We start from the raw sequence: 27,556 nt of genomic DNA, 5'->3' as shown, positions 1-27,556 counted from the left end.
TTAAATTTAAAAAACTTTAAACACAACGTAATTACCACAAAGCCGATCAAAATGCCGTTCCAACAATCATTGCAAGTGCTCATTCAAACACCGTTGCTATACAACCTTTTGATTTTTTACCTAACTTCATATTTCTCATCTAATTTGCACGTGGGCGGCGCGGTCATACATACATGCAACAATCTTTCGAATTATAATATAGATATACTCCTGTTCAAACGCCTAAGAAATAGATGGTAGGTATTAACAATTAGATAGGAATTAGGATTTCGTTATATAAATAAAAGTTAGCTTGAAGAATCATATCAATGAAATAAGAAATTCAATGAAACAAGAAATTTAATTTTAGCACATTTTACAGAATAAAAAGATGTAAAACAATTCATAAAATATAATGCCCATTTGGTGTATGACTTTTTGTCCTTGACTGCTAGTTTGGTTTGGCAAGTTACATATGCCGTGTTCAAACATTACAGGTGGATGCTATCACTGCAATTGATGTTTGTGGGAAAGTGAGACATCTGGCCTGGTGATTGTGTTACTAATAAAATTGCACCAATTGTAGGTTTGCTATGTCAAATGTCCTCTATGGGGGCAAAATATTAATATCAGAAAATGGAAGTCCTAAAATGGACAAGAAGATAAAAGGCGATCATCACCCTGAGACAGAAAACCTTCTGGAGGATCAAGAAGAAAAAGCTGAAATATCAGCAGAATATGCTGAGGAACATCAAGAGGATGACGAAGATGGAGACGATGATGAGGAAGCTACTGAAGGTTTGTTTCATTTTACAGTTTTCAAACAGCTTACAGGGTGATCCCGAAGTAAAGTTGTGACCCCAAATATCACAATTCTTATTCTAAATTTTAGCTAATTCTCTTTAGCTAAATCTCTTTAGCTAAATCTCTCCCTCTTGATGTCCGTAAAATTGATAATATTGTGTCTTTTAAGAGTAAGTTGAAGAACTATTTGCATTGTATGATCAGTTATAGCCTGGTTAGGCCTAGGGTATTGCTAGTGGCTTACTCTTTTTTGTGTAATTTTTTCGAGTATCCATTTCTTGTTCTTTGGTTTAACCAGTTGGTTTTATGTATACATATGCATACAATATAATTGATTTTATTGACACACAGAAAAAACCAACTAGTTTTTAGTATACATAATAATAATTATACATAGTAATAGTATACATACTATTACCATTTTTTGCGACAGTTAATATGATATTATCTCTTTAACTTTATTTAGTTTTTTTTTATTTTATGAGACCCGTGTTTCTGCTCCGATGAGGAGAGAAAGTTTTTGAAGGGAGCCGCTCAGACATGGGCACCGTATTGTGTAAATTATTTAGTTATATTTTATACAATATCTTTGTCCCATAGTAGCAGGGGATAAATATTAAATACAGTGTTTCGTTTCGTTTTGTTTCGTGAGCAAAATGTTAGTATCAAATATTTATGGAAGCAGACAAGTTTCAGTGTGTCAGGATTACATTAATTTCTAAGTCAATTGTAGTCAAACTTATTTTTGATGGCATGATTTATTTTTCAGAAGAAGAGTTTCTGTGCCCCGTTTGCCAGGGAGGAGAGGAAGAATTAGACTCATTTGCCAAGCTAGCTGAATGTGAACATGTGTTTTGTGAACCCTGCATTACTGAGTGGTCTAAGAACGCAGACACATGTCCTATTTGTAGAAACAGGTTCGTTGTTTGCTATTATATCAGCAATGGAGTTATAAGCATAACTATTAACTATCGATATTATTGATAATAGGACTGAGCTTCACGTGGGTTGCGTAGTGCGTACTATCCTTAGAATAGTTTCCATCACAACTAGTTCACCTCTTACACTTTACACAGGAAATTTGTCGCTATTCTTCACTTTTTTCAAGAAAGTTTGGCTGAGATTAATCGGCTGAGATTAATCGAATGTCACCATCGCAATTTCTAAATTAATTCAAGTTTAGTTACCTTTTTGCCTCTCTTCATTTTAAAAATACCTTTCGTACTTCTAGGAAGTAAGGTTAACCCCATCACACCTCAATTATATGCTGTTTAGACCTTTTAGCCGAATATATTTGTTAGGCCTGGAGCCACTTATGCAATGGAGAGTAACTTCAAAAATTAAACTCATAAACCATCTGTTTAATTAAACTTAATTAAACTAATTAAACTTATAAACCCTCTGTTTTGTCAGGTTCGATCACCTGTGTACGTGCGACACATTGCGAGGCGACTACTCCACCAAGGTCAAGATACAGTACAAGTCCAAAGACAGTGTAACTGTGGAAGTAGAGCATTATGTTTGCCAGATTTGCCACAGTGGTCAAAATGAAGGTGGTTATTTAAAAAAGTTATTAATCTTTAAATCTAACTTTATACTTTTCTACTTTTGTAAATCCTGAATTTCTCCCGGCCTGAAGCAAGGGTTGGTGCTCAATGGATTCTTAATTCAGTAATATATATGAGAAAAAAATCGGCCCTAGAAAGATTCTTATAGAATTTCAACAACATAACGATACATGTTTTGATGATCAATAGTTGCAATTTGGTTTAATGATGTGCACCACAGAGTTATTACTGCTGTGTGACGGGTGTGACGAGGCATATCACACACACTGCTTGAGACCCCAACTTGACAACATACCTGACGGTGACTGGTTCTGCGTACAGTGCAGTGGAGGCGGAGAAGAAGACGAGGAAGGACTAGACATCAACCCTGGCTCAGGTAAACACACAAACCAGGAACTAGACATCAACCCTGGCTCAGGTAAATACACAAACCAGGAACTAGACATCAACCCTGGCTCAGGTAAATACACAAACCAGGAACTAGACATCAACCCTGGTTCAGGTAAACACACAAACCAGGAACTAGACATCAACCCTGGTTCAGGTAAATACACAAATCAGGAACTAGACATCAACCCTGGCCCTGGTTCAGGTAAACACACAAACCAGGAACTAGACATCAACCCTGGCTCAGGTTAATACACAAACCAGGAACTAGACATCAACCCTGGCTCAGGTAAATACACAAACCAGGAACTAGACATCAACCCTGGCTCAGGTAAATACACAAACCAGGAACTAGACATCAACCCTGGCTCAGGTAAACACACAAACCAGGAACTAGACATCAACCCTGGCTCAGGTAAACACACAAACCAGGAACTAGACATCAACCCTGGCTCAGGTAAACACACAAACCAGGAACTAGACATCAACCCTGGCTCAGGTAAATACACAAACCAGGAACTAGACATCAAACCTGGCTCAGGTAAATACACAAACCAGGAACTAGACATCAACCCTGGTTCAGGTAAATACACAAACCAGGAACTAGACATCAACCCTGGCTCAGGTAAATACACAAACCAGGAACTAGACATCAACCCTGGCTCAGGTAAATACACAAACCAGGAACTAGACATCAACCCTGGCTCAGGTAAACACACAAACCAGGAACTAGACATCAACCCTGGCTCAGGTAAACACACAAACCAGGAACTAAACATCAACCCTGGCTCAGGTAAACACACAAACCAGGAACTAGACATCAACCCTGGCTCAGGTAAATACACAAACCAGGAACTAGACATCAACCCTGGCTCAGGTAAACACACAAACCAGGAATTAGACATCAACCCTGGCTCAGGTAAACACACAAACCAGGAACTAGACATCAACCCTGGCTCAGGTAAACACACAAACCAGGAACTAGACATCAACCCTGGCTCAGGTAAACACACAAACCAGGAACTAGACATCAACCCTGGCTCAGGTAAACACACAAACCAGGAACTAGACATCAACCCTGGCTCAGGTAAACACACAAACCAGGAACTAGACATCAACCCTGGCTCAGGTAAACACACAAACCAGGAACTAGACATCAACCCTGGCTCAGGTAAACACACAAACCAGAAACTAGACATCAACCCTGGCTCAGGTAAACACACAAACCAGGAATTAGACATCAACCCTGGCTCAGGTAAACACACAAACCAGGAACTAGACATCAACCCTGGCTCAGGTAAACACACAAACCAGAAACTAGACATCAACCCTGGCTCAGGTAAACACACAAACCAGGAATTAGACATCAACCCTGGCTCAGGTAAATACACAAACCAGGAACTAGACATCAACCCTGGCTCAGGTAAACACACAAACCAGGAACTAGACATCAACCCTGGCTCAGGTAAACACACAAACCAGAAACTAGACATCAACCCTGGCTCAGGTAAACACACAAACCAGGAATTAGACATCAACCCTGGCTCAGGTAAACACACAAACCAGGAACTAGACATCAACCCTGGTTCAGGTAAACACACAAACCAGGAACTAGACATCAACCCTGGCTCAGGTAAACACACAAACCAGGAACTAGACATCAACCCTGGCTCAGGTAAACACACAAACCAGGAATTAGACATCAACCCTGGCTCAGGTAAACACACAAACCAGGAACTAGACATCAACCCTGGCTCAGGTAAACACACAAACCAGAAACTAGACATCAACCCTGGTTCAGGTAAACACACAAACCAGGAACTAGACATCAACCCTGGTTCAGGTAAATACACAAACCAGGAACTAGACATCAACCCTGGCTCAGGTAAACACACAAACCAGGAACTAGACATCAACCCTGGCTCAGGTAAATACACAAACCAGGAATTAGACATCAACCCTGGCTCAGGTAAACACACAAACCAGGAACTAGACATCAACCCTGGCTCAGGTAAATACACAAACCAGGAACTAAACATCAACCCTGGCTCAGGTAAACACACAAACCAGGAACTAGACATCAACCCTGGCTCAGGTAAATACACAAACCAGGAACTAGACATCAACCCTGGCTCAGGTAAACACACAAACCAGGAATTAGACATCAACCCTGGCTCAGGTAAATACACAAACTAGGAACTAGACATCAACCCTGGTTCAGGTAAATACACAAACTAGGAACTAGACATCAACCCTGGCTCAGGTAAACACACAAACCAGGAACTAGACATCAACCCTGGCTCAGGTAAACACACAAACCAGGAATTAGACATCAACCCTGGCTCAGGTAAATACACAAACCAGGAACTAGACATCAACCCTGGCTCAGGTAAATACACAAACCAGGCCAGGGATATACGGTGAACGGTAGTAATATTTTGGAAGGACGGTACAAGAGCGGTATAAATAGAGAAATTCCTGTTAAAGTTGTTCAGATGCAGAAACAGTCTACAGTTACGTGATATTATTTTCAGGTTCGATACAGTTCCGACTCCCATCCACAACGAGGCGTCTAGCGATGGAGGAGTTGCTGAGACGCACACGGCGCACCTCAGATCGTCGCACTTCACGCGCAGAGCGCCGTAGATCCAGCTCCATATCCCAAGCTGTTCAACTCATCTCAAGTATCACGGGCAGGGCCCGCACTGCTAAGGTTATTGGATATTTCAAGACTATACTTTTTGAAATTTGTATCTAAAATCATGGGTCTATAATAACTATAACTCTATATTCTCTATATATGAGTGCTACTTTATTAATGTTCCATGTTTCAGGGTGCTAAATTAGCGCGGATAGCAACTAGAACTGTTGGTATCCACACTCTTATACTTTATTAATGTTCCATGTTTCAGGGTGCTAAATTAGCGCGGATAGCAACTAGAACTGTTGGTATCCACACTCTTATACTTTATTAATGTTCCATGTTTCAGGGTGCTAAATTAGCGCGGATAGCAACTAGAACTGTTGGTATCCACACTCTTATACTTTATTAATGTCCCATGTTTCAGGGTGCTAAATTAGCGCGGATAGCAACTAGAACTGTTGGTATCCACACTCTTATACTTTATTAATGTCCCATGTTTCAGGGTGCTAAATTAGCGCGGATAGCAACTAGAACTGTTGGTATCCACACTCTTATACTTTATTAATGTTCCATGTTTCAGGGTGCTAAATTAGCGCGGATAGCAACTAGAACTGTTGGTATCCACACTCTTATACTTTATTAATGTTCCATGTTTCAGGGTGCTAAATTAGCGCGGATAGCAACTAGAACTGTTGGTATCCACACTCTTATACTTTATTAATGTTCCATGTTTCAGGGTGCTAAATTAGCGCGGATAGCAACTAGAACTGTTGGTATCCACACTCTTATACTTTATTAATGTTCCATGTTTCAGGGTGCTAAATTAGCGCGGATAGCAACTAGAACTGTTGGTATCCACACTCTTATACTTTATTAATGTTCCATGTTTCAGGGTGCTAAATTAGCGCGGATAGCAACTAGAACTGTTGGTATCCACACTCTTATACTTTATTAATGTCCCATGTTTCAGGGTGCTAAATTAGCGCGGATAGCAACTAGAACTGTTGGTATCCACACTCTTATACTTTATTAATGTTCCATGTTTCAGGGTGCTAAATTAGCGCGGATAGCAACTAGAACTGTTGGTATCCACACTCTTATACTTTATTAATGTTCCATGTTTCAGGGTGCTAAATTAGCGCGGATAGCAACTAGAACTGTTGGTATCCACACTCTTATACTTTATTAATGTCCCATGTTTCAGGGTGCTAAATTAGCGCGGATAGCAACTAGAACTGTTGGTATCCACACTCTTATACTTTATTAATGTTCCATGTTTCAGGGTGCTAAATTAGCGCGGATAGCAACTAGAACTGTTTGTATCCACACTCTTATACTTTATTAATGTTCCATGTTTCAGGGTGCTAAATTAGCGCGGATAGCAACTAGAACTGTTGGTATCCACACTCTTATACTTTATTAATGTTCCATGTTTCAGGGTGCTAAATTAGCGCGGATAGCAACTAGAACTGTTGGTATCCACACTCTTATACTTTATTAATGTTCCATGTTTCAGGGTGCTAAATTAGCGCGGATAGCAACTAGAACTGTTGGTATCCACACTCTTATACTTTATTAATGTTCCATGTTTCAGGGTGCTAAATTAGCGCGGATAGCAACTAGAACTGTTGGTATCCACACTCTTATACTTTATTAATGTTCCATGTTTCAGGGTGCTAAATTAGCGCGGATAGCAACTAGAACTGTTTGTATCCACACTCTTATACTTTATTAATGTCCCATGTTTCAGGGTGCTAAACAGGGGTGTAGGAAGCGGGGGGGCAGGGGGGGCCATCGCCCCCCCATGAAATTTGGGCAAGGGGCCAAAAAGGGCCAACTTTTTAATTTAGGCTTTTAAAAATTTTTGGGAAAATTTTTTTTCCCCCGAAAATTTTAAAGTCAAAAATTTTCAAAGTTTTCTTGAAAACTACTTTTGTTCATGTTTCATGCTACCCTGATCATTATGAGCCGAAAATATTTTTTTCGGTTTTCGAAGTTCGACATACGATTTTGTACTCGAGGGTTCCCCTTTGTGATGCGATCTCGGAAGGCAGGCCTCCCTTCGCAATACGAGCTCGGAAGCGGGAGCTCTGCTTTCAGAGGTACGTATCGTGAATGACTCGGACCGAAAATTTTCTAAGTCAAAAATTTTCAAAGTTTTCTTGAAAACTACTTCTGTTCATGTTTCATGCTACCCTGATCATTCTGAGCCGAAAATATTTTTTTCGGTTTTCGAAGTCCGCACCTACCCTTCGATATACGATTTTAAACTCGTGGGTTCCCCTTTGTGATGCGATCTCGGAAGGCAGGCCTCCCCTTCGTAATAGTAATACGAGCTCGGAAGCGGGAGCTCTGCTTTTAGAGGTACGTATCGTGAATGACTCGGACCGAAAATTTTCTAAGTCAAAATTTTTAAAAGTTTTTCTGGAAATTACTTTTGTTCATGTTTTATGCTACCCTGATCATTCTGAGCCGAAAATATTTTTTTCGGTTTTTTGAAGTCCGTACCTACATTCGGAAGGTTGTGGATGTAATACTGATTGGTTTCATATACTAATTATAGAAAACGTAATATTTGGCCCACAGATTTGAAGGAAAATACACGAATTTGGTTCTCAGATTTAAAGGAAAATTCGCAATTTGACGCGGAGAACTGAAAAAATCGCGATTTTTCGTGAGGCCAGGATCTGAAAAATCGCGACTTGTCGCGGCAAACGTGAAAAATCGCGATACCGCACATGCTGCAATTTCCTTTTCACTTTTGTCCTTAACCTCGAAATTCAGGCTTTGGCGCGAAGCGCCAAAAAATTTAGGCTGTGGCGCGAAGCGCCAAAAAATATTTAGAATTTGGCCCCCCCATGAAGAAAATCATTCCTACACCCCTGGTGCTAAATTAGCGCGGATAGCAACTAGAACTGTTGGTATCCACACTCTTATACTTTATTAATGTTCCATGTTTCAGGGTGCTAAATTAGCGCGGATAGCAACTAGAACTGTTGGTATTCACACTCTTATACTTTATTAATGTTCCATGTTTCAGGGTGCTAAATTAGCGCGGATAGCAACTAGAACTGTTGGTATCCACACTCTTATACTTTATTAATGTTCCATGTTTCAGGGTGCTAAATTAGCGCGGATAGCAACTAGAACTGTTGGTATCCACACTCTTATACTTTATTAATGTTCCATGTTTCAGGGTGCTAAATTAGCGCGGATAGCAACTAGAACTGTTGGTATCCACACTCTTATACTTTATTAATGTCCCATGTTTCAGGGTGCTAAATTAGCGCGGATAGCAACTAGAACTGTTTGTATCCACACTCTTATACTTTATTAATGTTCCATGTTTCAGGGTGCTAAATTAGCGCGGATAGCAACTAGAACTGTTGGTATCCACACTCTTATACTTTATTAATGTTCCATGTTTCAGGGTGCTAAATTAGCGCGGATAGCAACTAGAACTGTTGGTATCCACACTCTTATACTTTATTAATGTTCCATGTTTCAGGGTGCTAAATTAGCGCGGATAGCAACTAGAACTGTTTGTATCCACACTCTTATACTTTATTAATGTTCCATGTTTCAGGGTGCTAAATTAGCGCGGATAGCAACTAGAACTGTTGGTATCCACACTCTTATACTTTATTAATGTTCCATGTTTCAGGGTGCTAAATTAGCGCGGATAGCAACTAGAACTGTTGGTATCCACACTCTTATACTTTATTAATGTTCCATGTTTCAGGGTGCTAAATTAGCGCGGATAGCAACTAGAACTGTTGGTATTCACACTCTTATACTTTATTAATGTTCCATGTTTCAGGGTGCTAAATTAGCGCGGATAGCAACTAGAACTGTTGGTATCCATACTCTTATACTTTATTAATGTTCCATGTTTCAGGGTGCTAAATTAGCGCGGATAGCAACTAGAACTGTTGGTATCCACACTCTTATACTTTATTAATGTCCCATGTTTCAGGGTGCTAAATTAGCGCGGATAGCAACTAGAACTGTTGGTATCAGTTAAACAAAAATTTCAGTTAAACAAAAATTTCAATTTTATGCCATTTATTACAGATTAAACAAGTTTACAATAAATCAATTTGATATTTAACGGAATTCTAATTCAATGTGCAGTATGGTTGTCACTCTTTAAATAGATTAGATATAGGTTGACGGGGCAAAGGAGTGTGCGTGCTGTTCGCTATTGCTCACACCAAACGGCAACCTAGTAAATGTTTTGTATGAACACCGGTCTCCATCACGACACAAAATTAGGATTGTAGAATTTATTGTATAACTATTAGTGCAGTGGAGGTAGCGGTGTGGTGCATTAATAGAGTGACAGCCTACTGATTTAGAGTTGTTTTTAAGTGAGCATAATGGGTGTATTTTTGGATCTAATGGCAACTTTAAAATTTGTTCTTTTAATCATTTATTAAATATCAGTTTAAAAATATATAAATCTGGAATCTGTTCACTCTGTGAACCAGTCCTAAAAAAAAATTCCAAAAACCCTCCTAAATTAAATATTAAAAACGTCTCAGTAATGGAAATAGTCATACAATTAAGAAATTATCCAAATTCTTAATATCTACCTAAGATAAAAATACCTACCTAAGTCAATTTCTACCTGTAATACACTAAATATTAGGTTAAATACATAGGTGGTGGAGTCAGCACACATTTACCAAAATCAAAATTGTTTAATAGGAGGAGCCTGTGGGCCGAGATCACTGAATTAAATTTGATGAAGGGGATTGTTTTCAAATGACAGCTGCATTATGTCATAATCGCTTGTGGTCCATGCCGAATCATTATAAGCACTAGCAGGAACCCGTCAAACCTTTAAGACTGGTGTCAAGGCCCTTTGGTGGCCGGATCAGTTTCCTACCCTAAAGTCTCCCAGTAAAAATAATTATTACCTATTTAATTCGCGTTTTTGACACCACTTGGGGGTCCAAATTTTGGGTACTAAAATTCTTATTCCTTGGCCGATTTTCGATTTTTTCATGCTGATTAGAAGGCCATTAAAGCATTTGAATCAGTTAAAAAAGTTTCAGTTTTATATCTTGTACGGTTTTTGCGGAAACCCGTGTTTAAGTTGATGCCGTGGTGTCAGTAAAATGGTGCGGATAAATAAATATATATATATCGTCTCGCTTTATATATAGTAAGATGTTGCAGCTTTAGAAGTGCCTTTTTCAGGCGACTTTTAGCAAGGCTAATCTTGTAGGAGTAGTCAAAGAGCTTAAGTTTAGGTGCAATTGTGTTCCAAATTTTGGTGGATCTTGATATAAAGTCATTAGATGGGAGTTGTGAAATGATAGTGGTTTCCTTTCTAGAAGATGACTGATAATGCTGTTGCAGTGATGCTGGGCACCTTAGTTTTAGTATTTTGAAAACTTCCATAAATGTGTGATATGTATATAAATTTTTGAAAGCCAGGATGTTTTGTTGCTTGAAAAGTGGTTTACAGTGCTCTAGTTGGAAGAATGTATGGTCAAGTGCCTGGCTGTCAAACTCTCTTGTTCTTGCACATGTAAGGAACTTGTTTAGGTATGCCTCTTTATCACCAAAGAGGACCCGTACACAGTGCTTCTGAGACAGCCAGATACTTGCTGTCCTAAAGAGTGCTGCATCACCCCAAACTGAGATACAATATGTGAGGTGGGATTCAAATAGTGTGTGGTAGAGGTCTTTATGGAGTTCCTTTGGTACAGAGTCCCTAATTCTATTTAAGGTGGCAGAGGCATAGTTTAACTTTCGTTTAAGTGCTGTTATATGAGGCCCCCAGGAAAGCTGTTCGTCAATAACAACTCCAAGAAACTTAGTTGCTTTGGTTTTTTTAATTGGAAAGCCATCAATATGGAGTTGAAGCGAATCTGGCAATTCTACTGATTTACTAGCCTTTGGTTTAAAATGCATATAACAGCACTTTGACATGTTGATGTGAAGTTTGTTAAGGATCATATACTTTTTTATACAGCTTAGCAATTTGTTGCCTTTCTCATAAGCTTCTTCTACAGTTTTTCCATCAATAAAAATGTTGGTGTCGTCAGCAAATAGTATGAAGGTTCCTAAATCCGAGGAATTGGCAATATCATTTATGTATAGAAGAAAAAGGAGCGGTCCCAAAACAGAGCCTTGTGGAACTCCATATTTAATGATAAGGTTTTCGGATTTTTCATTAAGGACTTCTGTATACTGTGTTCTATTTGATAAGTAGCTTTTAATAAGACAGTTTGCATTGCCTCTTATTCCATACCTATCTAGTTTTGTTAGGAGTGTACTATGGTCGATTGTATCAAATGCTTTACTCAAATCTATAAATATTCCTAGAACATGGTTTCGTTTTTTTATGCTATCTTCAATAATCCTAACAGAGTAGTTAACAGCATGGCTAGTAGAATGGGACTTGCGGAAGCCAAATTGGTTTTCATCAAGGATATTTTGTGACAGAGCGAAACTGTAGATACGGCTGTATATCACTTTTTCAAATATCTTACCAAATATAGGCAGTGTAGAGACAGGTCTGTAGTTTCCTACATCCTCTTGGTTTCCTTTCTTAAATATGGGAGTAACTTTCCCAACTTTCAAAACATCAGGAAATACCCCGCTCATCATGAGTTTGTTGAAATGTTGGGCTAAAACAGGGCAGATTAAATGAGCTGACTTTTTGATTATACGGATCGGAATATCACTAGATTTGCCATTTTCCAACTTGGAAATTATTTCCATGAGCTCAGTATGTGAACAGTCAGATAGGAATATAGAGTTATTGTTGGATGGCAGGAGGTAGTCTTCAAATGTTGAAAATTCAGAAGCCTGTATAGGCAGGTCAGCTATTGATTCATTTAGAGTGGAGGCAATTGAGTTAAAGTATTTGTTGAACTCGTTTGCAATAACCCTTCTATCTGTTATTTTTCTGTTGTCGATTATAAATGAGGGTTTTATAGTCTTTTTACACTTCCCTCTAAGTTCATTAATGATCTGCCATGTCTTCTTACGGTCGTGCTTATTTTCTATGATTTGGTTGCAAGAGTAAGTATTTTTTGCAGAGTTAATTACAGATTTGAGGATCCTTCGGTATACTTTGAAGGTTTGTTCGAGAACATGGTCTCCATCAGGGTTTGCCTTAGTTTTAGATGTAATCCAGTTATCTTTTAATTCATGTTTTTTTTCAACAGCTGCTGAGATACTATCTGTTATCCAGGGGTTATTGATAGGATTCCGTTTAGTAGTTTTTGGCTTTACAAGTTTGCATGTTGCATCAAGTACACGATCAAATAATTTAGTAAAATCCGAGAATTCATGAGAAGTGTGGAGCTTTGAGAGGTCAGTGTTCAGTAGGGTTAGGAATTTATTAAGGTTGGCATTACTGAAGTCGTAGTACTGGACATGTTTTTCACTTTTTGGACCAACCTCAAATTCGATGTCAGTGAATTCAAATGTTGGAGCATGGTCACCACACTCTTATACTTTATTAATGTTCCATGTTTCAGGGTGCTAAATTAGCGCGGATAGCAACTAGAACTGTTGGTATCCACACTCTTATACTTTATTAATGTCCCATGTTTCAGGGTGCTAAATTAGCGCGGATAGCAACTAGAACTGTTGGTATCCACACTCTTATACTTTATTAATGTTCCATGTTTCAGGGTGCTAAATTAGCGCGGATAGCAACTAGAACTGTTGGTATCCACACTCTTATACTTTATTAATGTTCCATGTTTCAGGGTGCTAAATTAGCGCGGATAGCAACTAGAACTGTTGGTATCCACACTCTTATACTTTATTAATGTCCCATGTTTCAGGGTGCTAAATTAGCGCGGATAGCAACTAGAACTGTTGGTATCCACACTCTTATACTTTATTAATGTTCCATGTTTCAGGGTGCTAAATTAGCGCGGATAGCAACTAGAACTGTTGGTATCCACACTCTTATACTTTATTAATGTCCCATGTTTCAGGGTGCTAAATTAGCGCGGATAGCAACTAGAACTGTTGGTATCCACACTCTTATACTTTATTAATGTTCCATGTTTCAGGGTGCTAAATTAGCGCGGATAGCAACTAGAACTGTTGGTATCCACACTCTTATACTTTATTAATGTTCCATGTTTCAGGGTGCTAAATTAGCGCGGATAGCAACTAGAACTGTTGGTATCCACACTCTTATACTTTATTAATGTCCCATGTTTCAGGGTGCTAAATTAGCGCGGATACCAACTAGAACTGTTGGTATCCACACTCTTATACTTTATTAATGTCCATGTTTCAGGGTGCTAAATTAGCGCGGATAGCAACTAGAACTGTTTGTATCCACACTCTTATACTTTATTAATGTCCATGTTTCAGGGTGCTAAATTAGCGCGGATAGCAACTAGAACTGTTGGTATCCACACTCTTATACTTTATTAATGTTCCATGTTTCAGGGTGCTAAATTAGCGCGGATAGCAACTAGAACTGTTGGTATCCACACTCTTATACTTTATTAATGTTCCATGTTTCAGGGTGCTAAATTAGCGCGGATAGCAACTAGAACTGTTGGTATCCACACTCTTATACTTTATTAATGTTCCATGTTTCAGGGTGCTAAATTAGCGCGGATAGCAACTAGAACTGTTGATATCCACACTCTTATACTTTATTAATGTTCCGTGTTTCAGGGTGCTAAATTAGCGCGGATAGCAACTAGAACTGTTGGTATCCACACTCTTATACTTTATTAATGTTCCGTGTTTCAGGGTGCTAAATTAGCGCGGATAGCAACTAGAACTGTTGGTATTCACACTCTTTTACTTTATTAATGTTCCATGTTTCAGGGTGCTAAATTAGCGCGGATAGCAACTAGAACTGTTGGTATCCACACTCTTATACTTTATTAATGTTCCGTGTTTCAGGGTGCTAAATTAGCGCGGATAGCAACTAGAACTGTTGGTATCCACACTCTTATACTTTATTAATGTTCCGTGTTTCAGGGTGCTAAATTAGCGCGGATAGCAACTAGAACTGTTGGTATCCACACTCTTATACTTTATTAATGTTCCGTGTTTCAGGGTGCTAAATTAGCGCGGATAGCAACTAGAACTGTTGGTATCCACACTCTTATACTTTATTAATGTTCCATGTTTCAGGGTGCTAAATTAGCGCGGATAGCAACTAGAACTGTTGGTATCCACACTCTTATACTTTATTAATGTTCCATGTTTCAGGGTGCTAAATTAGCGCGGATAGCAACTAGAACTGTTGGTATCCACACTCTTATACTTTATTAATGTTCCATGTTTCAGGGTGCTAAATTAGCGCGGATAGCAACTAGAACTGTTGGTATCCACACTCTTATACTTTATTAATGTCTTTCAGGGTGCTAAATTAGCGCGGATAGCAACTAGAACTGTTGGTATCCACACTCTTATACTTTATTAATGTTCCATGTTTCAGGGTGCTAAATTAGCGCGGATAGCAACTAGAACTGTTGGTATCCACACTCTTATACTTTATTAATGTCCATGTTTCAGGGTGCTAAATTAGCGCGGATAGCAACTAGAACTGTTGGTATCACACTCTTATACTTTATTAATGTTCCATGTTTCAGGGTGCTAAATTAGCGCGGATAGCAACTAGAACTGTTGGTATCCACACTCTTATACTTTATTAATGTTCCGTGTTTCAGGGTGCTAAATTAGCGCGGATAGCAACTAGAACTGTTGGTATCCACACTCTTATACTTTATTAATGTTCCGTGTTTCAGGGTGCTAAATTAGCGCGGATAGCAACTAGAACTGTTGGTATCCACACTCTTATACTTTATTAATGTTCCGTGTTTCAGGGTGCTAAATTAGCGCGGATAGCAACTAGAACTGTTGGTATTCATACTCTTATACTTTATTAATGTTCCGTGTTTCAGGGTGCTAAATTAGCGCGGATAGCAACTAGAACTGTTGATATCCACACTTTTATACTTTATTAATGTTCCGTGTTTCAGGGTGCTAAATTAGCGCGGATAGCAACTAGAACTGTTGGTATTCATACTCTTATACTTTATTAATGTTCCGTGTTTCAGGGTGCTAAATTAGCGCGGATAGCAACTAGAACTGTTGGTATCCACACTCTTATACTTTATTAATGTTCCGTGTTTCAGGGTGCTAAATTAGCGCGGATAGCAACTAGAACTGTTGGTATCCACACTTTTATACTTTATTAATGTTCCGTGTTTCAGGGTGCTAAATTAGCGCGGATAGCAACTAGAACTGTTGGTATTCATACTCTTATACTTTATTAATGTTCCGTGTTTCAGGGTGCTAAATTAGCGCGGATAGCAACTAGAACTGTTGATATCCACACTTTTATACTTTATTAATGTTCCGTGTTTCAGGGTGCTAAATTAGCGCGGATAGCAACTAGAACTGTTGGTATCCACACTTTTATACTTTATTAATGTTCCGTGTTTCAGGGTGCTAAATTAGCGCGGATAGCAACTAGAACTGTTGATATCCACACTTTTATACTTTATTAATGTTCCGTGTTTCAGGGTGCTAAATTAGCGCGGATAGCAACTAGAACTGTTGGTATTCATACTCTTAGGGGACTGAGGAACAAACGAAACAAACGTTCCAAAAGACGAGCTGCAAACTCTGCGTAAGTTACCACATTAACCAATATTTTAATGCTAATTAAGTTGGATTCTAGCTTTCCTTTGCATACAAGTACAGCAAAACCTCAATTATATACTGTGCTTCTTCTTTCTCACAGACTTTTAGTTAATTAGCTCGTGTTGTGCAAGAAATGTGTATCATCATAGCTCATATCGTATTTGGTAGTGATTTGAGTATATATTATCGAGCTGTATTCCATCATCACAATACGACACATTAAGTGCATATCAGCTCCTAATGGGACGCTTAACTGCTTGACAGGCTATTTTCTAGACTACAGATACTGATGATTGGATTATGTCAACCTCTCTATACCGGGTTTTTCTTTACCGTGCACGTTTCCTTTCCGAGAGTCCCGGTAAAGCGGGATATAGAGGTTTTACTGTAGTAGTCGATGTTGCTTATTTTACAAATTCAGTTTTATACTGCTCTGGATGTTATTTGGAGTAATTGTAAAATACCTGATACTTCCCTCCTCACAACTCCTCCTTAAAACCCTTCTTGCAGGGCCTGGAGTCCACCACGTAAATCTAGTCCAGAACGTTTGGAAGCCTGGAACCAACGAGGTAGGCAAACCTCAGCAAATAATCACAATTGTTGAAGTTTTAATAATAGTCTTCAGGAAATACATTACATTTTTAGAGTATTAATAAATAAAATTCGGTGTTTCAAAAGTGTTGTAATCATCATTTAAACTCTTTAATTTTAAGATATATCGGTGGAACTGATAGTCACCATAGTTATTATAGCAAACATAGCTGTTTATTTTTTGTTCGAAGAGTTATAATATAATTGATTTTCTTGAAGCCCTTAGCTTGTGGAGAAGTGTCGTTATCCACAATTGCTGTTCTACAATTGTTGTTCTACAATTGTTGTTCTAAAATTGTTGTTCTAAAATTGCTGTTCTAAAATTGTTGTTTTACAATTGTTGTTCTACAATTGTTGTTCTACAATTGTTGTTCTACAATTGTTGTTCTACAATTGTTGTTCTACAATTGTTGTTCTACAATTGTTGTTCTAAAATTGCTGTTCTACAATTGTTGTTCTACAATTGTTGTTCTACAATTGTTGTTCTACAATTGTTGTTCTACAACTGTTGTTCTACAATTGTTGTTCTACAATTGTTGTTCTGACTTGTTCGCTCATTTTGGAGCCATCAGTGTAGCATTGGGTAGTGTTGGTATTGTCCTTATCGTCCTGGTACTCCGAAATACGATGGATTTCGGTGGTAAAACCAAAGTCCACATTCATAGATGTAGTCCGTTGGTCTTATCCCTGAGAGTTGAAGATGGTAGCATTTAGTAACTGTTCGTTGAGTTTTGTGTTGGTGGTTAGCTTCCATCTGGTTGACCATAGTTTAATTTATCCAGCGGTTGAACTTAAGTCTGAGGGCTTCTTTTGCCACTTCTTCCTCTATCATTAAATCTATGGGAATGATTCATGTGATTGATGTTTAGAGCTGCACCAGGAATGGAAGGTAACCGCATGTGCTCAAACCCTCGAGGTCTGGTCTGCTCCGAGCTATCAAATGTTATCTTGATTGGGTCCTCTGTTATGTCACTGTCGGGGCCTCACTGGTAAATTTTGGTTGATTTTAAGTCCGAATCATTAGAAGCATTACTGATAGGTAGCGAGGGCTCTTTGAGGAATATTTACATTAAAATTTAGAAAGGTTTGTAGTTTCTGTAGCGTTTTGTCCCGCGAAAGTCTGAATATGCCGATCCAAATTACATTTGTGCGTAGCGCGCAAAGAGATTTTTGTCGATACAAAACAATTTTCCAACAATTTGTGAGAGCGCGCGGCAAGAGCCGCGCGCGCTGGACTATCTATCCAGATGGAATACTCAATACTATAGTAGTTTTGTTCATATCAGGGGGTACAAGGGGATGCTGATAGGAGTGTTACATTATAGTTGGGTTATTATGTGCTAGGGGTAGCTGAGATGCATATACGTTACCGATGATTTGTATTTAAATTTAAAGCACTAGCTGAGCTGAAGCAGTAACGGTAGAGATGATTTAAATGCAGTAACATCATACATTAACCAAACCACTTTTCAGATACAAGACCATCAGATCTGACCAGTAGTGAGGTGGCTGGATTCTCTACCGCTGCAATACGGGCCCACAAAGCACCGAAGGCGGAGTCTGTTCTGGGTGCTCATCGTTACTTTGAAGAGGCTCAACCCGGACCTTCCACTCAAAGGGACAGTGCAGTGAACCCCACTCCTGTAAACGTACTTGATCTCATCACTGCTGACATCATTAACGCTACTTCTAAAACTGCCACCGTAGATAAAAAGGGAGACATCGTTTACAAGACCCGAGACGAAGTACTGAAAGAGAAAGATACAAAAAATGCACCCAAACAATCAGTCGATCAAGAATGTCCCGTCCGTCAACGTAAAGTGAGAATAGATTCGAGTAAATGTTCTCCATCTAAATCCGAAGAAAAGAAGTCGTCCAAAAGAAAACGAGATTCAACCTCTGAAAAGCGTCCAAAAGTTGAAGAAAAGCTTGATAAATCATCGGAGAAGCGTGATAAATCATCAGAAAAGTCTAAATCTGGAGGTGGAAAGCGCAAGTCTAGTAAAAAGGAGTCGCGCAGCAGAAGTAGATCTTACAGCTCCTCCCCTCGACGTAGAAGATCGAGCAAATCTGTTAAGTCTCCTCCTAAAACTAAAAAAGAGGCGAACGACAGCATTGTTTCCGAGAACAGTAGTGAGGTGCCCGCTGTAAAAGATTCTGCAGGGAAGGAGGATGTTGTAAAAGCGTCTGACTCTCAGGAGAGAAAGGAAATATCAGAGAATGAAAAGAAGAGTGCGAAATTACCCAAAACTGAATGTTCGGATAAAGAAACATCATCTTCAAAGAAGAAATCTTCGTCGGACGATAAACGTAAGACTGGTAGTTTCAGTGATAATAAAGATGATGGGAAAGAAGAGACGTCAAGCACGGCTCCTGAGGGAACGAAAAACGTTAGAAAGAGTAAGCATGCTAAATCATTCGAAAGTACACATGTAAAGACCGATAAGAGGTCCGACGAAAAGTCCGACAAGGCATCTTCAAACAAGTCGAAATCGTCACGAAATAATAAATTGGGAAAAGAAAATGAAAACGAAAATACGAGTGTTGAAAAAGAAGCGAAGAAAAGGAAAAAAGAAAAAGGTCCGAAAGAAGAAAAAGAAACTAAAATCGAAAGATAGGGTTAGTTCTAAGGAGAAGAAATCGCTCAAGAAACCAAAATCGAGGTCCAAATCTAGTTCCAGATCTCGAGTACGCTCCTTATCTAGATCAAGATCTAGAGTACGCTCTTTATCTAGGTCTAGATCTCGGGTTCATTCCGTATCTAGATCTAGATCAAGGTCAAATTCTCTGCACATCATAGAAAATCTCCGCGACAAATACAGTGATAAGCCTGACCAAGAGGACAACAGCTCGCAATCACACAAACATCGCAGCTCTTCTCATGCTAAACATTCTCGAGCAGGAAGGAATGACTCAGGAGGAAGAGATTCAGATAAACGGAGCACGAAAGGAAGAAAACGGAAAACTTCAATGAAGCTAGATGAATTTGGCCGAGACAAGACTCTAAGAAAAGCTGAGTCTGAAAGTAAGAAAAGCTCTTCGCCTCATCATTCGTTAGAAATCCTTAAGGGCACAATCAGACTCAATGAAATTCCTAGTCCGCCCTCCTCTCTCCAAAAACTGGAACAGAAGACCAACAGTACCAGTATTTCAGATAACTTCACGGGAGCGTTAGGATCTCTTGATGATGTGTATTCGCCTGGTGACGAATCACCATTAGACGATGTTTGGCCGACGAAGAGTAAAGCCACTGAAACTGAAGAGGCATCCACTATGCCTAACTTGTCCCAGGTACAGCTGCCCTCACTGACATCTATCGTTGAGAAATTAGCAGCACCTGGATTCTCGAACACCATGAAGAATATCGCGAAGGAGCGTGGTTCTGAGACTGGTGACTCGGACGACATGATCATCGACTCAGGCGATGGAGATGATACTGAGTGTTCACCCTCATCGCCCCAGATAAACACTGTCTCCGACCTCGTTATAAAGATGAAGCGAGCTGAGGAAATGAACAATATAAAGACACCTTCTCCAAAAACTCCGGAATTTCTCATCAAGGAAACTTCACCAGGATTTGCGGAGCCCAGTGCGGGGCCCATCACTTCACCACCTGCAGCTTCCCCTGGTCTTTCCACCCCGGAATACTTGATGACTCCTCCTGAACTTCAAGAGGAAAGGCGACGGGATCGGGTCCGAAAACAAACTGAAATCGAGAAGAGAAGCAGAGAAGAGAAGCACCCGGTTCCTGATAGGAAAAAACGCTCCTCAGATACAGATAAGCGAAGGCGACCTTCAGATTCCAACAGAAAATCTCGAGACAGTCGGACATCCTCCAGAACTGAAGAGCGAAAGAAAAGTGAAACTGGAGGTAAAAAAGCGTCTAGTAGAGAAACCAGGAAACATTCTGAGTCAAAGAGGACCTCACAGGACGTTGACAAGAAAAGGAAGCTCTCTGAAGGAGGCGAAGGAGAGAATAAGAAACTAGTGATACCTCTCTTGGACGCTTCTCCGCCACCACCCCCTCCCCCTCCCCCTCGTGGATCTCTAGTTATACAGGATCACGGAGAGGCAGCCACCTCCACTGAATCTAGCAGGACTGTAACTGCCTCTACTGTACCTGACTCTGCGGGTAGAAGCCCCCTGGCTAACGGCAAGAGCTGCTCAGCTCCTTTAGTATATGTTAACAATAACTCCCAACCTACCTCCATACTCTCAAATTTAGCAACTCTCGATTTTAGCAATGGATCAATGGTGAGAAAGCGCTCCAGATTGGACCCTCCTGCCCCGTCCACCATGTCAGTAACTGATATAATGGGTTCTCCATCCATCATGCTCACTGCACTGAATGACTCCTATGCACTAGAACAGTTCAATGATGCGTGGTCCAGGGAGGCGCAGTCTCCCACCTCTTACACTCCAGGTAATTGCTTGTCCTTATTAGAATCATTTTCCTTCTTGTTACTTGTGGCGCGCCGCCGCAAACATTATGATGCACTACCAGACAAGATTTTAGCAAAGCTACGAGATGGAAGGGATTGACATCGTCAATCAATATTTTGCATGCTAGCTGGTGAAAAGTGTTTAAATGCCTTATGAGATTCGTTGATTTAAACTTTTTCCCCTCGAAAATTTCAGAGCCCAAAAGATTTAACCTTACAAGAAGTGAGTTGCTGTTCTATTGGAACTACTCCAGTACTCTATTATTAGAGTACACAGCATTTAAATCACTGATCTTCAATATTTTGATCTTTATGCTGTGCTATAACGCATGATTCTACTCCTAACACAACATAATATTTGATCTATTCCTCGAATGAGTGATAATAGCAAGAAATACCACAAAGAAGTATTTCAATCGGGCACTCAATGACTGAAAAATAAGCCCGAACGTATGTTTTCTGACTTTTGGCCACTGGCCCCCTGTGGCCTGTACAGTGTACAGCAACTGAATTCTAGGCCGCAAAACATGATACGGCCGGAATATTTCAAAGAACTTACCTAATTTCAACGAATTTAGTACTTAGTTAAAATCTGCAGGAGAAGATGAAAGTGAGACAAAACCGGACAACCCTGACAATCAGCATAGCACTCCTGACAATCATCGAGCAACTCCGGACAACCGTACTCCTATAGATCCTAGAGGTACTACTGCTAGAGGTATTTTAAGTTATTTGTGCTGAACACCCCACCTGCACTCCACCCCACCTCCACCCCACCCCACCTTCCCTAAAAGTGATTGTTAATAGTTTCCCGAAGAGAATCGTAACTTCAAAACCTCACGTAAATAACTTGCCAGAGACTCGAATGAACACAGCCAGCAACCCTCTAAAGATGATAATGGAGAGCATTGAAGGGAGCTACTGGACACGATAGGTAGTGAGGATATGGACATTGAGGAGGACGATGTTCCACCACCACCTCCTCCAGCAACTCAGCAACCCTCCCACCTCTCTCCTAGCACCACTCCTCTCTTACCACCCCCTGCCTCCACAACTACTAATACTAAGGTTAGCATAATAACCACAACTACTAATACTAAGGTTAGCATAATAACCACAACTATTAATACTAAGGTTAGCATAATAACCACAACTATTAATACTAAGGTTAGCATAATTACCACAACTATTAATACTAAGGTTAGCATAATAACCACAACCTATACTTCTAATACTAAGGTTAGCATAATAACCACAACTAATAATACTAAGGTTAGCATAATAACCACAACTACTAATACTAAGGTTAGCATAATAACCACAACTACTAATACTAAGGTTAGCATAATAACCACAACTATTAATACTAAGGTTAGCATAATAACCACAACTACTAATACTAAGGTTAGCATAATAACCCTTACCTTTCAAAAGTGCATTTCTTGTTGTTGTTGATTTACCGGGTAATGTTTGAGAGGCCAGGAGTAGACAAAAACTTTTGAAAGATAAGCGATAAGCAATAACCCTTTCATCTATCTAGTACCGCCCCTTTAATACAACCCTCTGCATCACTGTTATATTTCAGATAAAACCTAAAGTGAAAGGTTCAGGAGAGAAAGATAAGAGTGATAAAGATAAGAGTGACGGAAAGCCTGGTAAACATGGCACCAATGGAAACGTACAGCAAGAGATAGCAAATATCGTCAAACTTGCTCTAAAAGTTCCTTACAAAAAGAAGAAAATTACTAAAGAGGAATACAAGAACATCATGAAGCAAGTTGTCAGCAAGGTAGATAACCAATCAGAACACATTATTAACACCATGTGACACAAAATAATCAATCAGAACACATTATTTACATCATGTGACACAAAATAATCAATCGTAACACATTATTTACACCATGTGACGCAAAATAATCAAACGTAACACATTATTAACACAATGTGACACAAACTCACCAATCAGAGCACATAATTTACACCACGTGACACAAACCAACCCATCAGGTGTACGAAAGTCGGCATGTGAAACGGGGGGACCCTCTCAGACCTGATAAGATTACAGAAATGGTGGCATTGTACATCAAGCAGTCCAAACACCACAAAGCAAAAGCAAAAGTGACAAAAACTGTCGAACAAGCTGCCCTCTGAAACGAGCTGGATCGACCACTCAGTAAATAGTTTCAAATTGTGAGAAGTCACGTGACTTGGTTGTGACTGGGATTCTTGTTTGAATATAAGTTGTCGGGTCCGAAAACCATGGTAACAGTAAAACGGTTAACTACCATTTTTAGAGAAAATCCCACTTTAAAATCGTCCCACATGTTTAATTGTTTATTAGAGTAATTTCATCAGGACCAAACTTAAACTACTGTTTTGACCGAGTATTTAGTATTTCCTGTTCACATTATCTCGTAAGAGTAGTTTCTATTAGGGACTACTCATGCTCGACTCCATTCGGAAAACGATCTAAAAATTCAGATCTATTTTATCGCACTGTCAGTTTCCCCGGTAACCATGGTAACAGTAATAAAGCAGTCAGCGTTAATTATTGTGTGTTTACCTGGATTAAAGCAGTCTAATGTTCATTTATTTAATCACCCGTTAATTAACTATCTCTAAAACTTGTCTCTAATTAACCTTAAAACTGAAGGACATCAGATGTTTTTATAATAATTTATTGAAAATCCCGCTGTAATAACTGGTATGTTTTACTAAATCCGCACTTTTATTTTACTGTTTTAATACCGATTGGAAAACTCTTGTAACTCAAAAAAAAAGGAAAAATGAGCTTAACGAAAAATTTAGAACCCCTGGCCCTTGTCGTTTACTTTCAGTTGTTCAAGAAAGTAAATTTATTGTTTATATACTTACTGTAATATTTTAAAAAGTAGAAAATTTGTTATTACTACATGCTACTATACTGTTACTATATACTACTATAATTAACCAAATAACCATGTAGACATGGTGCTGCCACTATCACTTATACAGACTGCCATCGACCATCCCATGTTGATCGAGCTTAAAAATGGTAAGTAATTATTAGTACTATTTATTATTATGCTGTCAAATTATGCGCTGGCGATAATGCTTTTAATTTTAATATCTAGCAATGAAATTTCCCATTGACTTAAAAAGAATCCCGGGAAAAAACTCTTCCCTACTGAAAAGATAGATACAGATGGTATTAAACTTAACTTTCGCAGGAGAAACGTACAATGGTAACCTGGTGAAATGTGACACGTGGATGAACATTTACCTTCGCGACGTCATTTGCACTAGCAAAGATGGTAATTTGCATTTACATTACTTCATTTGCACTAGCAAAGATGGTAATATGCAATGGCATAAATGGAGAACATGGAGAATTACTCATAGGTTTTTCCATTTTCTCCATAGAAATAGTCTCCATTTTATGCCATTTTAAGCCATTGGGCTATTTCTGGAGATATCAAATAATTCTTTTTGATTTTTTTTCTGTGTGGTATCAATCGTGTTATTTTTTCAGGCGATCAGTTTTGGAAGATACCAGAATGTTTCATCAGAGGAAACACAATTAAATACATGAGAATTCCAGACGAGGTTATAGACCTTGTCAAAGACGAACCAATCAGAAGGTAACCAAATAACCAATAAATTAGTTACTAACTGCACTTATTATATAGATTAAAGCTAATCAGAAGGTAACTAAATAACCAATATTAGGGGTCGTTCAAATATCACGAAATCAGCCGACGCGAGGGAGGAGAGGAGGGGTTTCTAGATGATTAAGCTAGTGTAATTTTGACAAAATAGCTAATAGCTATATTATGTAAAACTGATTACGGAGGGGAGGGTGGGGGGGGGGGGGGTAAAAATGGGCCAAAAAGTGATAACGTAATATGTGAACAACCCTTAAAGGAGTTATTGACTGCACTTATAATATGTATATATATTTTGTAGCTGTACTCCTACACATTAAAAGTCGGTGTTGATTAGATCTTCGAAATAAGTCTTTGCATCATTTTATTAAACATCGTTATCTGAGATAAAATTGTTCTAAAAGCAACTGGAATATTCACAAATCTTTAAAATAACTTACAAACTAGGAAAGGAAAACAAGTCTTAGGAAGACGTACAAAACTATGTGACTTAAAACGGTACAAAACTAAAATATACTGAGTAATAATCAAACGAAAAAAATGGCTGCGTACATTTTATCTAATCTATTAAAGATTAGTTTCTCGGAAAAAGCTAGATTTCTCTGAATCAAGCAGTAAACATATATAAATAGTAATGGATATAACACGTCTCTGATAGCAATATTGTAAACTAAACACGGGTTAATAGGCTGAGATCATGTCAAATAAAATAAATAAACTAAACACTAAGCTCCAGCGGATTTAAAAAGGATGTGGTTACTATCGAGGGTGTTCATACCCCCATAACGCTCAAGGGTTTTCAATTGGGTCTGGTAGAACCCCTCTCTAGCTTCCATGGCCTTTTCCCTATCTGCTTGACTTATTTCAGGTTTAAATTCAAGAGCGTCCACTATAATAACAGAAAGGTGCGTACTAAGTGAAGTGTTATATAAGGCTACTGAACTAAAATCTAAATCATGATCAATATCTAAAAAGTGATTTACTAACTTACAACTTCTGATACCTTTCTTAATGTGGCTCTTATGATTAGAAAATCTCTTAGGGAGATTAGAAGTAGTATATCCTACATACGACTGTTTACAAGTTCTACACTCCATTAAATAAATAAGGTTATTACTCTGACAAGTTATATATTTAGTAATAGGGAAAACTTGTTTAGAATGGTGACTACTAAATTTGGAACAAGGGGACAGGAAACTTTGCTTACAAACATAGCATTTTCCACAGGCATGGCACCCTGCGTTGTCAGCCTCCCGAACAGCCGGCAATATTGCAGCGTCTGGTTCAAGAAATTGACTAGCAGTGGCTTCTCCATCTCTATCACTGCTTACAGTTCCACTAGCACGATACTTATTGTGTACAAGCATGCCACCGATAGTTTGATTCTTTCGGTGACTTACAAATACACTGTCAGCACGTACTAGCTTCTTCAAGGCTGGATCGAGATTAAGAAGGTGCTTATACTTGTGAATAATGCTCCCCATGTTGGGAAGTGCTGGATTCTGATCCATCACCATGGGTATTAGACAAGTAGTCGTCTCATCCTTATTTTTAGGGGCATACAAGTTTTTCCTATTGGTTATATCACTAAATTTGTTGAAAGCATCGTCTACAATACTAGAATGGTAACCACGGGCTACAAGGTAACCAGTATATACCTCCCTTTGCTCTAAGAAATTAGTGTCTTCACTATTGTTCTGCCTCACTCGCCTCGCCACACCATAGGGTATGTTTTTGAGAACATGGCTCCTATGACATGAGGTGGGGATGAGATAGCAGTGGGTGTCACTGGGCTTAGAGTAAAGTTTGGTATGAATAACATCGCCAACAGCATAGACATAGGTGTCTAAAAACTCAACACCATCCTTAGAGTAGTCGTAAGTAAACACAAGGTCCGGATGGATACTATTGAGCCATTCCATAAATTGTAGAAGCTCCTCAACAGTACCAGGCCAGGCCATGTATATATCGTCACGCAACCTACCCCAGAATGCTGGTCTGTGTGGCGGGCCATGTTCTAAATCTCTTTCATTAACTAAAATATCGATCTTATCCATTGCACAATCTGCATACTCACATGAGTTATTAGGACCCATCGCCGCTCCACGCTCCTGACGGTATGTTATACCGTTGAACGAAGCTATGTTGTAATCAAGAGTGATTTCTAGAGCACTAATAATGCATTCTGTACTGAACAATTGATCATAACTACTTCTTTCATTCAGGTGCTTGGTGCATTGTTGGATCCCCATATCCCTGGGGATATTGGTGAACATGTTGGATATATCTATGGCAACATGTATCACCTCCTTACCCAACAATATGGTGGACTCATTCAAGCTATCAATCTTCCTCAAAAAATGAGGGGTGTCAATAATTCTATAATCTAAAATAGCCTTCTTCAATTCGTATGCAGTCAGGGCAGATAGGTTCTCAATGTACGAACCACATCCAGTAGTAATCATCCTCCCAGGGTACAAAGGTGGCTTGTGGGCCTTGGGATTCAGGTACATATTACCAGGCTGGTTGAGCTCCGTACACGGAATAACCCACTCCCTGACCTTCTTAGACATACCTAATTCTTCTTTATACTTGACTGTCCAACATGAAATTTTATCAATTAATTCTGAAACTAAATCATCTACATTATTTACAATACTATATACAGATCTATCATTCAAAATATAATAATATTGTAAAATATATTGAAGCTAGTAAGTATTCAAGGTAACAATCCCGAATTATCTGGTCACCAAATTTACCCGTTCCAGTGGGCAGCCCACAAATAAATGTGACCGGAAAGTGGACTGGAGTCCAGGTCCAGTATCTGTTCGGTTT

At 39.0% G+C, this 27,556-nt stretch overlaps 2 protein-coding genes across 3 annotated transcripts in view; both read left to right on the top strand.

Moving 5' to 3' along the window:
- LOC134814074 (uncharacterized) overlaps window positions 1-27,556 on the top strand; it is an 88,870-nt gene that overhangs the window by 59,985 nt on the left and 1,329 nt on the right. Inside the window, exons 2-4 of the mRNA XM_063822078.1 lie at window positions 24,039-24,108; window positions 24,284-24,367; window positions 24,586-24,694. Coding sequence (XP_063678148.1) covers window positions 24,042-24,108; window positions 24,284-24,367; window positions 24,586-24,694 — 260 coding nt within the window. The 5' untranslated portion in view covers window positions 24,039-24,041. The remainder of the gene's footprint in view (window positions 1-24,038; window positions 24,109-24,283; window positions 24,368-24,585; window positions 24,695-27,556) is intronic.
- Window positions 564-23,793, top strand: LOC134813863 (remodeling and spacing factor 1-like). 2 transcript variants are annotated; one of them, XM_063821748.1, is made up of 12 exons: window positions 564-777; window positions 1,553-1,700; window positions 2,197-2,336; window positions 2,572-2,727; window positions 5,273-5,451; window positions 15,918-16,024; window positions 16,549-16,607; window positions 18,103-21,052; window positions 21,670-21,774; window positions 21,929-22,139; window positions 22,657-22,860; window positions 23,082-23,793. In XM_063821748.1, the coding sequence occupies exons 1-8, from the start codon at window positions 573-575 to the stop codon at window positions 19,245-19,247; spliced, it is 2,139 nt and encodes a 712-aa protein (XP_063677818.1). In that variant the 5' UTR covers window positions 564-572; the 3' UTR covers window positions 19,248-21,052; window positions 21,670-21,774; window positions 21,929-22,139; window positions 22,657-22,860; window positions 23,082-23,793. The 2 variants fall into 2 exon arrangements, with proteins under 2 accessions (XP_063677818.1, XP_063677819.1); XM_063821749.1 differs by having other exon boundaries at window positions 21,670-21,789.

The sequence above is a fragment of the Bolinopsis microptera genome, chromosome 4, assembly GCF_026151205.1.
Source record: "Bolinopsis microptera isolate Bmic1 chromosome 4, MBARI_Bmic_1.0, whole genome shotgun sequence".
NCBI classification, from domain to species: Eukaryota; Metazoa; Ctenophora; class Tentaculata; order Lobata; family Bolinopsidae; genus Bolinopsis; species Bolinopsis microptera.
Note: the sequence above shows the minus strand (reverse complement) of the source record. Positions and strands in the feature narration are given on the sequence as shown.